General features: G+C 38.3%; 1 protein-coding gene across 1 annotated transcript in view; it reads right to left on the minus strand.

The window, feature by feature from the left end:
- Positions 1-1,530: 1,530 nt before the first annotated feature.
- adss2 (adenylosuccinate synthase 2) overlaps positions 1,531-12,783 on the minus strand; it is a 22,860-nt gene continuing 11,607 nt past the window's right edge. The window contains exons 3-13 of the mRNA XM_008429176.2: positions 12,494-12,562; positions 12,327-12,377; positions 12,099-12,165; positions 7,453-7,560; positions 6,740-6,821; positions 6,512-6,638; positions 5,271-5,425; positions 4,549-4,673; positions 4,326-4,423; positions 3,443-3,592; positions 1,531-2,481 (exon numbers count right to left, since the gene is read on the minus strand). Of these exons, the coding sequence (XP_008427398.1) occupies positions 2,429-2,481; positions 3,443-3,592; positions 4,326-4,423; positions 4,549-4,673; positions 5,271-5,425; positions 6,512-6,638; positions 6,740-6,821; positions 7,453-7,560; positions 12,099-12,165; positions 12,327-12,377; positions 12,494-12,562 (1,085 nt within the window). The 3' untranslated portion in view covers positions 1,531-2,428. The remainder of the gene's footprint in view (positions 2,482-3,442; positions 3,593-4,325; positions 4,424-4,548; positions 4,674-5,270; positions 5,426-6,511; positions 6,639-6,739; positions 6,822-7,452; positions 7,561-12,098; positions 12,166-12,326; positions 12,378-12,493; positions 12,563-12,783) is intronic.

Genomic DNA, 12,783 nt, shown 5'->3' on the forward strand with positions numbered 1-12,783 from the left:
AGGGGGTGAAGGGGCTGGTTGTGGGGTACAGAGATTGAATTTGGAGGGGCTGCGCGGACTCAGAGAGCCGAACAATAAAGGAAAGGGAGGGTGCTGACGGACACTGAAGGGGTGCAGAGGAAGCAGGGGCAACAGGACACAAAATCGGCGTAACCCGGGCCCAGATCTCGGGACAGCGGTGCCCTCTGTCCCGCTGCGACACGCCGCAGCCACACAATGCGGAGGGAGGCCGGGCTTCACGCCAGATCCGAGTTTCAGCTTGCTCTCCGTTTGGGACGAACTGTGACAAAAATGCTCTTGGTGCTGATGAAGACTCTGCGAGTTGCTTGTGGAGGATTTTAGAGGTTGTTGTGGTGCATTCAGATGTAGTCAAATGGGGGAGAGGAAGCTCGGCTAACGCAGGAAAATGAGCTGCAGGTGAAGCCGAGGTCACCGGAGCCAAGCTGTGGTCAGCGCGAGTAAACATAAGTAAACAAAAACAGAGATAAGGAAAGAGTCCGGTAGGTTTCAGCTGCTTGAGTCGTTTTCTTTCCTCTTTGGCTTTGAAAATTGTGTGAACATGAAATCCGAGCAGTTTTAATTACGAAACAAATATTAAGTCCGAGTTTAAAGAGTTTTCTATGGACATTTCCCAGTCTCATGGTTCCCTCTAGTGGTCGTTAATAAGCTCGGCAGCAGAAGTTCGAGTTACATTTTGGAGACCAATATTTACACACAAGTAAATAAACCAAATTAGGATTACTGTAAATGGATCGCAATAAAATAAAGTAGATGTGCCATTTCTGACACCAGTGCACTAAGGTTCTGAAAATAGCTGCAGTACGTACATTTTATTAGTTTTTACATATTTATTGAATCGAGCATTTCCTGTGAGCTTGACAGTTTTAACAAATATGTAAAAAGTATGTTATAAATCATCTACTGCAGCTTTGAAGCCTTTAGACGAGTAGTAAAGTATAATCTGACGTATAGAGGATCAGCAATAACAGCTATATCTCATTCTGTAAAGATGAAAACTTTTTTCACCAACTGCTTCGTCTGTGTTATAGTTACTGGACTTCAACTTGAAAAAGTAATCATGCATCCATGTTTCATTTCGAGTACTTCTTAATACGCGACATGTTTTATCTCTAGACTCTTGTTACAGTCTCATTGTAAATAAGACTGAAATCATTTTTTTAGCATATGGATACATTGGATTAGGAAGTATAATGTTACCTGTGTTTGAAAAGAGACCAGTTTATCCTTAAAAAACAAGACGTTATAAATTACTAGTCAAAAGATCATCTGATTACCCTTTAAAAAAAATAAAGTGCGAGTCTGAGGACAGGATGTGGACAAAAATTGGTTTGTGGTAACGAAATGCAACATTTAGAAGTCTGTAGATTCTAAGAGGATGATTTTATACATTTATATATCAGTTATCTTCTCAAAATGGGAACATAAAACCAGAGCCACTAAAATTTGAGCTGGCCTCTTGTTTTGCATGGCCTTCAATGCTACGATAAAACAAAGACAACAACAATAAAATATCTGAAATATCTTTATCGGTTTATAAGTTACTTTTCTCACACATGAACAGAGCATTGCAGCGAAAGTGCAAAGAAACCAAAGCAATACGACTTAAATCACATGAATATGAGCAGAAAGACCCCTGGCCGACTGAAATTATTCTCATTTACAGAAAGATTACCTATTCGGGATTCTCTGTAGCCTTTCCTGGAAAATCCCCACATTATGGACAGACATTTGGATTTTCTTATGATCAGCAGTCAGGAGAAGCTTTCGCCGACTACAAGACGTTTAAGAGTTACGTCTTCTGGCTGAACGACGAGGCAGTGCAACTGCAAACCTCAGAGAAAACAAAAATGCAAAAGGACTGTTTTTTTTATTTTTTTTTTTAAGTCTAAAAGATCCCTTTATCCGCAGCATGTTGTGCAAATCTGACAGAAGAATAAAATGTAAAGCCGACAGAGTAAAGAGCATCTAAAGTGCTGCGGTTCAAATCAGCCGCCACTGAAGTGAAGCGGGGATTTAAAAAACAATAAAAATAAAAATCACAGCAAGAAACCGAGACAGAATAAAAACACCAGTACCGATTAGAACAGTTCTTGTGTCTGCGTCGGAGCGATCGCTGATCTCCTCGCGGACGGAGTTTCTTTTAAAATAAACGACTACAACCCCACAAGAGACAAAAACGAAGGACAGACAGTGTTTTACTTTCAGTTTAAAATGTTAAAATGATGAGAAATCTTTCAAACACAGTGCTCAGTCTGACGGAAGTCCGATCTACAGAGTCAGTGGCGCGGCCCGGTCCGATGGAGATAAAACGGTAAGAACAGAAGTGGTCGACTCTTTGAGACAGGTAGGTCGGCTGTGTGTAACGTTGGGGGGGATGAAGGAAGGAGGGCGCGTCGCCTTCGCTCCTCTAAAACAGCTGGATCATGGACTCCCGTGACTTTCCCACTCCGATCCACCTGACTGAAGAAAGATGAAAGATTTTTATTCACCTCATGAGGAGTCTTGGGTTGGACAATCTCTTTTTTTGAAATGATAACACTCAACAGGAGATGGTGACCTGCAGGTGGGTGATAATCTCACCTCTGATCACCCAAAGCCTAATTTGACCTCACCAAGCAGATGCTGAACATGCACCTAAAGTAAAACAGGATTGTTCCTGTAATGAGTGACTCCAGTTTCACTGATTTATTGGTAACCAGAAAACAAGAAATCAAGACGAATGCAGCTGAAGACACTGAACTCCAATTGATCAACAAAAACCCTGAAGGCCACATGGGAAAATGGCTGCCCCGTTTTGAGATATTGGTTGCAAAAGTCTTCATTTATTTTTTTAAATATGCTGACCTGGACATTGCACATATGATTCACACAAAGCATCATGGAGGATATGAATTTAAATCAGAGGTTGGATATTAAAAAAAGTGAGATTTTGCTGACAAATTTACTTTAAGGCTCTTTACATCCTAAAGGAACGCAGCAGATGAAGTGGTGGTGATTGTTGCCTCTTACTAAAATATAGTTCCTGATGATATATGGCAACAAAAACAGTAAAACGCAACAATCAATCAATTACTGATCGGTTAGTAATCTTTTTGTTGGCACAAGCATGACTTTGCTGTAATAGTTTGCCTTTTTTTTCCTTTTTTTATTTATTTTTTATTTTTTGAGTTTTTGGAAGTCATACAATGAGAGTTTGAGCATACACACTCTTTAATCATTACAAGGTAAAAAAAAAAAGAAAACTACTTAGGAATGTCAGATTGTTTAAAAATGTTGAAATATTTGACATAACTGCAATAGAAATCCTCAAAATGTATTATTTCATTACAGCTGCGTGGTTAAAATGATATCAACAAGCAACAAGGAAAGGTTTTCCTTCAGTCATCGTCGTGTGTTCGCATGTATGCGTGTGTTTCCATACCAGGTACTCCCACGTGCTCCTCCACGAAGCGCACGTACTTCTGGGCGTTCTCTGGCAGCTCCTCGAAGCTTCGAGCTGCTGAGGTGTCGCTATTCCAGCCGGGCAGCGTCTCGTACTGGACCTCGACGCGCTGCAACACCTCCTGATTGGCTGGCGCAAAATCAGTCAGAGCAGAGGACAATTTCAAAACGTTTGCCTGACAGCAAGTCCGTTAAAAGCTGGGGCTCAATGTCCAGATTCATGCAAACTGGAAAAGGAAACGTAATCTGATCGGATTTTTGTTCTTTTATTAGATGTCTTATTCAGAGCCAAAAAGAAAAAAAACAACAACTGGAAAAGCAGAAAAAACTCTTTAGTAAATATATAATTAAAGGGCCAACTGAGGCAAAATTTCTTTTGGTTTAAAGCAACAAGCAGGTAGTTTTTTCCATGACTGCGAAAAAGTGCTGCGATTGCCTCCATGCGGCATCAATGCGCAACACTCCACTGAAGACGAAAAAGCATGCTGAGATTAATTTGATGTTTGCTGAAGAACATTTGGACGAGTCAGTGAGGTAAAAGGAGAATATAATCCTTTTAGATAAGAACAAAGTGGAACTCTGTGAAGTAAATGTTCAGGATTTCACCTTAAAAACTAAAAAAAACTTCATATAACTGAAGGAAAACGAATGGAGAAATGTGCAAAGAAAAAACTTCTCAATGGATCTGATGACATAAAGGTGTTTTTTTCCTTATAAACGAGACATCTGACACCTTGAATTGTTCAATTTAAAATGTGAGGAAATAACTGAAACTTTTAAATCTGTGCTAAAATTTCATGTTTGGTTCTTCAACAGAAATACACGGTCACAAGTTAAATACTTTTCTTCACAGGCACACTTACCTGGAAAATGAGGTATAATTTCACCATCGACTTTGTACGCTAAGCCCACTTTGATCTCTGAAAATATGTCAAGTATGTCCAGTTTTGTAAGCGCTAACCTGAAAGAAAAAACAAATGAAAGAAAAATAAATCAAGTATTTCTCTTTATATCTTTCACATTTTGAAAACAAAAAAAGTTAAAACTGAAAAGAAAGCAGAAAAAAATAAAATAAAAAAAACATACGCAGTGAAGCCATTTATCATATGTGCGTATTTGATGAGCACCAGGTCCAGCCAGCCACAGCGCCGTTTCCTGCCCGTGGTCACGCCGATCTCCTTCCCTCGGTTCTGAAGCAGCTCTCCGATATCCTGATCAGCAATGAAGAAACAAACATCTCACATGTGAGTTTTCTGCGGTCTTCCTCTAGCAGCAAAACCGTTAAAGTTCAGTCTGACCTGTAATCAGGATTTACAGGCTGATTTAGCTTAATAAAAAATATACTGCAGATGGTAGCAATGTGCCAACATGTCCTCTAGATGGTGCTGCTTTACAACAAAATGCTCCTCTCTTTAAAGAACTGGACTTCTACATCAGGTTTCTAACAGCATAATAACACCTATGACTATGTTATAAATAACATCTGTATGTGTAAAAAATGAGAAAATCTTACAACAGAAAATCTACACTTTCTATTCCAAATCAAAAACTGCAGAATAACTTTGTCATGACTTGCTCAAGCAGTGCTTTTTCTATTTACACCTGCTGGTAAATAATTTGTCATGTAGAAATATATTTTCCATAAGTAATCTTATGGAGTTACTGCATCGCAATGGTTTCAACAATATTGTAGTTTGACTCAGACAGTTCTTTTAATAGGCGCGTAATTTTAGGTTTGGTAGTAAAACTGAAGGCTCCTCCTGTGACAAACATAAAGCATTAATGTGTCATGTCGTATATCTTCTTACGTTGCTCTGCTCTGAGGGGAAGGCACCGATGCCCACTCTGGTGGTGTAGGCTTTAACGACCCCGTAAACCTCGCCGACGTTCTGGGGAGGCATGCCGAGTCCCGTGCACACCCCGCCGACTGTGCAGTTGGACGACGTCACAAACGGGTAAGTACCTGCAAAAAAACATACAAAAATCCATACATAAATATGCATCTTGTTCAGGTTTTAGGTTATAAACGGAGGATTATTTGGTCAGTAAAAACTAACCAGGTCGGATACCTCGCTGTTTCCCTCAGCATTCATGTGCTCTTAAAAATAAAGCTCACCTTAATAATGGTTTCTGTTTGCAAATAAGATTCATAAAGTGGCAGTATTATGTATTTTAACATAACCAATGTTATTTTTAGTTGTCAGGAAGTCATCACAATATGGCTCCTCTATTAACACTTTATCAACATTTTTACCAGAGTTGCACTGAGAAGTACCTCATATAACGAGCTCAGCAGATGTGCAGTGCCACCAGGTGTTTGCCAATTGCTGCTGGCTAGTCTGAAGGAGTTGCGTAAGTTGAGGAACAGGGGAAGGTTGCTCTGTGAGGCTCTGAGGACAAGCTGCGCCTCAAAAATGGTGCAATATCCAGCCAGGCGCTTTACACATTCACCAACCATGGGAGATCTTTTGATCTCCCATGGTTGCCATGGGAGATCAAAGGATTTGTCAAACACGCATGAAAGAATCAAGCCAAAATTTCAAGTATGTTTTTTGATGAGGGCGTAACATTATAACATGGCATACAGCTCAAAAAAGTCAATTTTGCATAATACTGCCCCTTTAATGAGAAATCTGTGCAAGTTAAAATTCACACAGATCACAAAAAAATGATTCAAGCCAATCCAGGAACTCAAGGTAGGCTCTATGACAACCTAGCTGTTTTGATAATAGTGCTGAGTGTGGTCAGTGATCGCAATAACAAAGGATCTGTTCAGGTGCGAGATAATTCCTGAAAATGACTGTAATTCATCTCGACTGACAGACTGCTTGCTGCAAGTGGTCGCCTTGGTGCTCATGCAGGAAGGTGACACAGAGTGGTTACAGCTGGTGAGACGGCACGTAAACCCCAGACACAGGAGCACGTCGGGAAACTTACCGTCATCCCTACTCATGCCTCCAGGAAGGCTTTTGTGAAGAGCAACGCAAATCTTAATGTTATCTAACCAGAGCAGCCATTAGATGAGGCACACATGCGCCGACTTACTGACCGAAGTCTATGTCCAGAAGTGCTGCGTTGGCTCCTTCCACCAGGATCTTCTTGTGAGGGCCGTGGAGAGCCTCGTACATGAAATGCACACCATCCCTCACCATGGGCTTAAGTTGCTCCACATAGGCCTGAATCGGGTAAATACAAACCAATCTTTAATATAAAAAACCACCAAAAAAACATCAAGGTTTTAGATGATCATCCTGTTTAGATGGCTTTTATTAATTACCTTTAATTTATCCAGCTCTCCTTCTATGTCAATCTCCAGTGTTGGATACATGGCCTGGTACTGCTGAGCCAGCATTTTGTATCTGTAACAGGTGGTCAGCTCTGATTAGTTAAATTTCTAAATTTAGGCACACTTTTTTGTGAAATGATCATGAGGAATTAAAAAACATATATAAAAAAGTCATAAGTTTCCACAATGAATGCATTTCAGCAATATCCAAACAAGTGGAAGAAAATATTATCCGTACTTTACTGGGATTTCCTGAATTCTGGGGCTGTGCATGAACACATTATTGAGAGGCGTTAACCTTTTGGAGAAATGTTAAATTTACCATGAAGCCATAATCTGATAAACATGAACTACGTATTTGTTCATTGGCATCATTAGACAGCACTCCATCAATAAAGTTTTAGGACAAATAAAAGTTTTTTAAAGTAGGAAACAGTCATTTTCCGTCATGGTAAGTGCGTGGTGACTGCTGTGTATTTATAGGTAGTTATGCTCCACGTTTTTCTTTGGTCAGAAATGGAGATACAGATTTTGAGGGTCTATTACTGTATTCGAAAGGTTTTCATGAAACAAAAAAGAACAAAATGGACAATATCAATGTTAGTGATTTACCGATTAGGCAGAAACAAGAAGGGCAATGCTAAAAACTCATGAGCAAAATGATTGTTACAGAGCTAACTGAGAGCAGACAGTAAAATCCTGACCTTTCGGAGAACTGAGTGAAGTCGGCCAGTAAATCACATATCCTGAGACCGCTGCGTGCCGCCTTAGCCGAGTACACCGGACCGATCCCCTTCTTGGTCGTCCCGAGGCTGAGCAGGGCAGGGAGTAGAGAAGGGAGGAGATAATTAACAAAAAACATTCACGTTAATTCACACCTTACCATTTTACAGCAAGAGTTTGTCATGCAATCACACGTGAAACTTGTCATTTAACCAATCAGAAAGTCTGACTGAAACCGAACAGACAGAAAGAACCGTGTCCAATTAGCTGATCAGACACTTACTGTTTTAATATTTTACAGATACATCTTTAACTCCCAAGCAACAGAAAATACCTTTTCTCGCTATTGAATCATCAGAAGTTCACCTTTTATGTACACCACAGCATCAGAGAAAGAGTATTAGACAACAAATGAAGCAAAATGCACATTTGCATTTCAACATGCCATGTCAACGTGTACATCCGATAAGTCCTTCTATTAAAAGGAAGCTTCGGCACAGCGACATTTGCTGAGCCAACATGCAAACTACAGACCAGAAATAGACAAAGATCCTCTGTGAATATAGAGTTTCCCTTGAAGCCCCACTCAGTGTGAAACATCCACTCACCATGTGTCCCACAGTGGAAAGCTAATGTGGATTTACTACAACCACTACTACTACTACCACTACAAAAAAAAAAGAATTCCCTTATTTACTTCATAAATGAAATTAAGAGGCTAAAGCAGGCTATTAAAGAATGTTCTAATTGGTAATTTTCTGAAAGGATTCATTTTTATTTCATATATTTTTTATGGTTTGATCAACAGCGAATCACAAAATGTAGAAGTAAACAGAATATTTATATCCACTGCCTTAAACATAACCCAAGTACAGTTTCATTCACTAACTTGCAACAAAACAAAACTGAAGAAATCTTAGGTTACGTTTAGTAGACACGCGCCTTATGAAACTGAAACAGTGACTGTTCTTGGAAAAAAATAACACCGTATCATAAAATCTTAAAACAGTTCATTTATTTTTGAACTCTAGACTTCTGCTTTCCTCCGTCTTTATGGAAGCTGAAATCCAACTGCATTTTGAATAAAATACATATAGATGTGCTTGAAAGTAAAAGTTATGCAGCTTTTAATTGTAAATGTGTTAACACTGCATGATCCCGACCGTTTGTAATTCCTGGAATATGTTTAGCCTGGTACTTTTAAGCAGCTTGGTTCTGCATGAATGTAATCGTTTGATCCGACTCCAGCAGAATCCACCAGCCTGAAGCATCAAACAGCTGAAAGCTTATAATGGCTGTGTCATTACAGCATGTGATCGCTTTGCCTCTCGCACAGATTCGCTGGGAGTATTTGTACTTTGGTCGATGAGCTGCAAAGTCATTATGGTTTGTTCTAAAAAAAAAACATCTCAAGATACAATTAGGGAGTCAAGTTCTTGGATCAGATAAAGATGATCCAAGATAAAAAAAAATATGTATAAGGTGAATTTATTGTTCATCAGCATGGATGAGTTGATAGTTATATTCACTAAAACTAGATATTACTTCATTAAAGAAGAATAATGTGAGAATAAAACAGCAGCTTATTTTCACACAAAAAATCCTAAAATGACAATTACCTATCAGATTTTCTTACAAACAAATTTCATTTAACACCTTATATTTAGCTTACTAGTTCAATTAAGGGTAACAATAAGTTTTTAATGGAGAAATTAGGAGTAAAAACAGTGACATTTATGTGCTGGTAAAGCATCTCATTTTAACCTCATCGCTTTTAAAGCCCCCTTAAGCAAGCAGTAGGAAACCAAGTAACAGAGAAAGTTTATATAAAAACGGGAATAACTGGACCTTTAAAGAAGTCATAGCTTTCTTCATAAAGATAGTGCAACAAATCAAACTATCCAAGTCTTTTTTTTCCTAACAATCTTTATCTAAATTTGCTCACATAGGAAAATATTACACTCACAAAAAATAGTTTTAAGGCAGCTCTAAAGTGACGTGTCCTGTACGTAAAATAAACTTCCACTGCACCATCCTAGATGTCAACATATTGTCTACTTCAGTATACTACATTATCATATACAATATCATATACATATCATTTAAAGGGCTACTGCTAAATCTGCAAAACAAAAATAAAAATCTACATACTGTTTTTAAGGTTCAAATTACTAAGTGAGAGAGAGTAGAATGTGTCAGTGACTAAAGTTTTCTATGACTTTACAGAGGGAAACTTTAGTTTTAGCACAGCTATATGCTATCAGCTGTACGATAGCATATAGCCTCTGAACACTCATCTAAAACCTCACTGTCTGAAACTGCAGAAACTTTTTTTTTTTTCCTGTGGATCTGCAATACAAATCCTGTTCAAGTTTCAGGTTCTGACCTGTGTACTGGATAGTAAACAATGTACCGTATTTTCTGGACTATAAGTTGCTCTGATAAGTCGTATCAGTCAAAAAATGAATCATGAAGAGGAAAAAACACATAATGAGTCACACTGACCCATTCAATAAAATATAATGTTATTGAAAAGCCGATTTACTTTAAGAACTTTACCACAAAGTGAGACACATTATATAGTTTAATTATTTTTATAGTTGGAAGTTTAAAAGCATTTATCTCTGTTAATTATGATGATTTTTTTCACTTGCAGCAAATGGAAACACAACATTTAAAAATCATAATATTACACCAGACCAAAAACATTATTTATTTAATTCTTAAAAACAAAAATGCGGTTTAATAAAAAGTATGTTTTATTCCTGCTTAAAGGGTGTTATTTTCAAAAGTTGCCGTTATTCTGACACGTGAGAGTCATCAGGAGTCGGGATATTTCATCGACTATGACTGCATGAGTCATTTATTTTGAAATCGTTAAACGTGACAGGGACTTCGTCCATGTTGTTGATATGATTTTGATATTCCTGTTTTTCAACAGACTTAGAAGCCTACTGACAGTTTCTGACACACCTCTGATAGAGAGGCGGTAACGCAAAGTCTTTCGTATCCATCTCAAATGAATACGAAAGTAATTTGTGACAGCTACCATGGTGTGGAGGAATAATTGCAACTCTGCATGTTCTTCAAGAACCCATCTGTGGATTCGTTCCTCCAGATCTGGCCATCTTGTTTTCAGTCTGCGATTACTTTGCAGCTACAAGCGATAATATTTTACTTCTCGGTTCATGTCAGTCAGTAAGAATTAACATTTAAAGTGTCAGTCAAAAATGCATCATGAAGAGAGAGAGAAAAAAAACAGAAGTTGCATCTGCCTATAAGTCACAGAACCAGTCAAGTGAGGAAAAAGAAGCGCGACTTAATATCAGGAACATACTGTACATTTGAAGGACATGAAAAGAACTTAAAAGTTTGGAGCTAGGATAAGGGTTAGAGGCAGGTTTAAGCCTCTAGAGATATTGATGCATAAAGCAGAAATGAATGAGAATGGTGGGGTTTATGAATCCAGGGGTCCGCCCAGGAACTAAGTACTTCTCAAAATATCAGTCTGCACTGCCAGTCAACTTTCTGTAGGACTCCCCCCAGTGTTTTATAAGCCTGGCGGGCCACCACGCTTTACTTGTGACCCCACCAGGCTAAACACTACTTCTAGTAGTACTTCTCCTTAAATATTTTTAAAATGTTTGCATTTTTTAAGACTTTATAGTTGATATTCAGGTATTAATCTTCCAAGCTTTCAATAATACATAATTATCAAGTGATATTTTCAAATGTCCTGTCAACTTTATTTAAATAAAAACATGACAGGCTGCTGGATGAATGACTACCCTAGTATCATTGTGCTTAGCAAGTTTTCTGAGGGAAACCTTGTTTTTGAAAGAATGCAACTAACCTTAATTTCACTGTTTGGAAATATTTCTAAAACACAAACCATGGCGGTGAGGAAAGCAAAAGACCACCACAATAATCTTATTAATGTAGCTAGCATTTATTTAAAATAACAGGTGACAAGCATGAACTGGACTGCATGCTGGCTACATGAGCTGAGAGCCCAATCAATTAAAAGTATCTAAAGAGCTAAAAAGCAAAAAAAGTAACTATTCTGCACAACAATTACTTGTGCATAAGTAATTGTTCTACAAGCAATTGCGCAACAATTACTTGTTTTACTCTGAAACAAGTGAAACAGAAAGACTTGTTTCAGAGTCTCTCACTACCATATTAGTAGTGAGAGACTAGAAGTAGTTTCTAGTCTCTCACTACTACTTTATATAGTGAGAGATGATTTTATATTTTTGCTTAAATGTATGCGAGATATCAAAATGTTACAGATAAAACTATTAGAACATTAATCAATATGTCCAGATTTTAGCAGCAACAGGAATAACTGTAGTTTTTGTGTGAAATAAAACACATAATCATGTTCTAAATTTTAGTTGTAAATTTATGTGTAAATTCTATCTATTCTTTAGATTGGTGATAATCTCAGACCAAGCCGTACCAACTTACAAGATTTATATACGTTAAAACTAAAAATAAAATCCTACATGACGTTGCCTTCCATGTTTGCTTACATTGTCCATGTGTACGGATATGGTTGGACGAGCTGGTGTGTGCGTGTGTGTGTGTGTGCTACAACCATCTTTCTAAGCAACAGGTTTCTTACTTCTTGCCTGCTTGCTCTTGCCTCTGCTGTTCCTGAACGCCATCGACAGCTTGGTGGAAGTCAAACACTGCGGAGGAGGGAGAGAGGGGACACACACTCTCACACACCTCAGAGAAAGCAGGACTCAAACATCCACCAATATGCACACATTCCAGCGTTCACACACACATTCCCTTCCCTCCCCCCGCCCCAGAAAAACAGCAAAGAGGTGGAGCTGGCAGGGCTTACCTATGTGTGCTCTGTCTGAGATGATCAGTCTTTTGTCCCAGTCCGTCAGGCCTAAACATACAGAGGAATACCTTTAATCTCTCAGGGTCTAATAAAACACGCTGTTGCACACTGGTGTAATTTTATTTTATTTTTCAAAAACATGTAAAAATATGTATTTCACTCACCTTTCCCCTTGCCCTGGTTTTTCTCAGCCTCTTCAAACAGGCCTGGAAGGTGGATCACAACACCATTTCCTGAAACAACCGCCGATGAGACGATGGTTATGTTCACAGTTTCTGATAACTTTGTAACAAATATACAACCAGGAGATGTAAGGACGATCCAGGGAATTATAAATTTGATTACCTGAATAATGTTTAGTATTGTTAAGAATGCACCAGTCTGGAAGTTTCAGCCTATATTGATACCCATTGATAATATTCAAAATTTACCAATAATATACAGTATATATATA

This window comes from Poecilia reticulata, linkage group LG15 (genome assembly GCF_000633615.1).
Source record: "Poecilia reticulata strain Guanapo linkage group LG15, Guppy_female_1.0+MT, whole genome shotgun sequence".
Classification (NCBI taxonomy): Eukaryota; Metazoa; Chordata; class Actinopteri; order Cyprinodontiformes; family Poeciliidae; genus Poecilia; species Poecilia reticulata.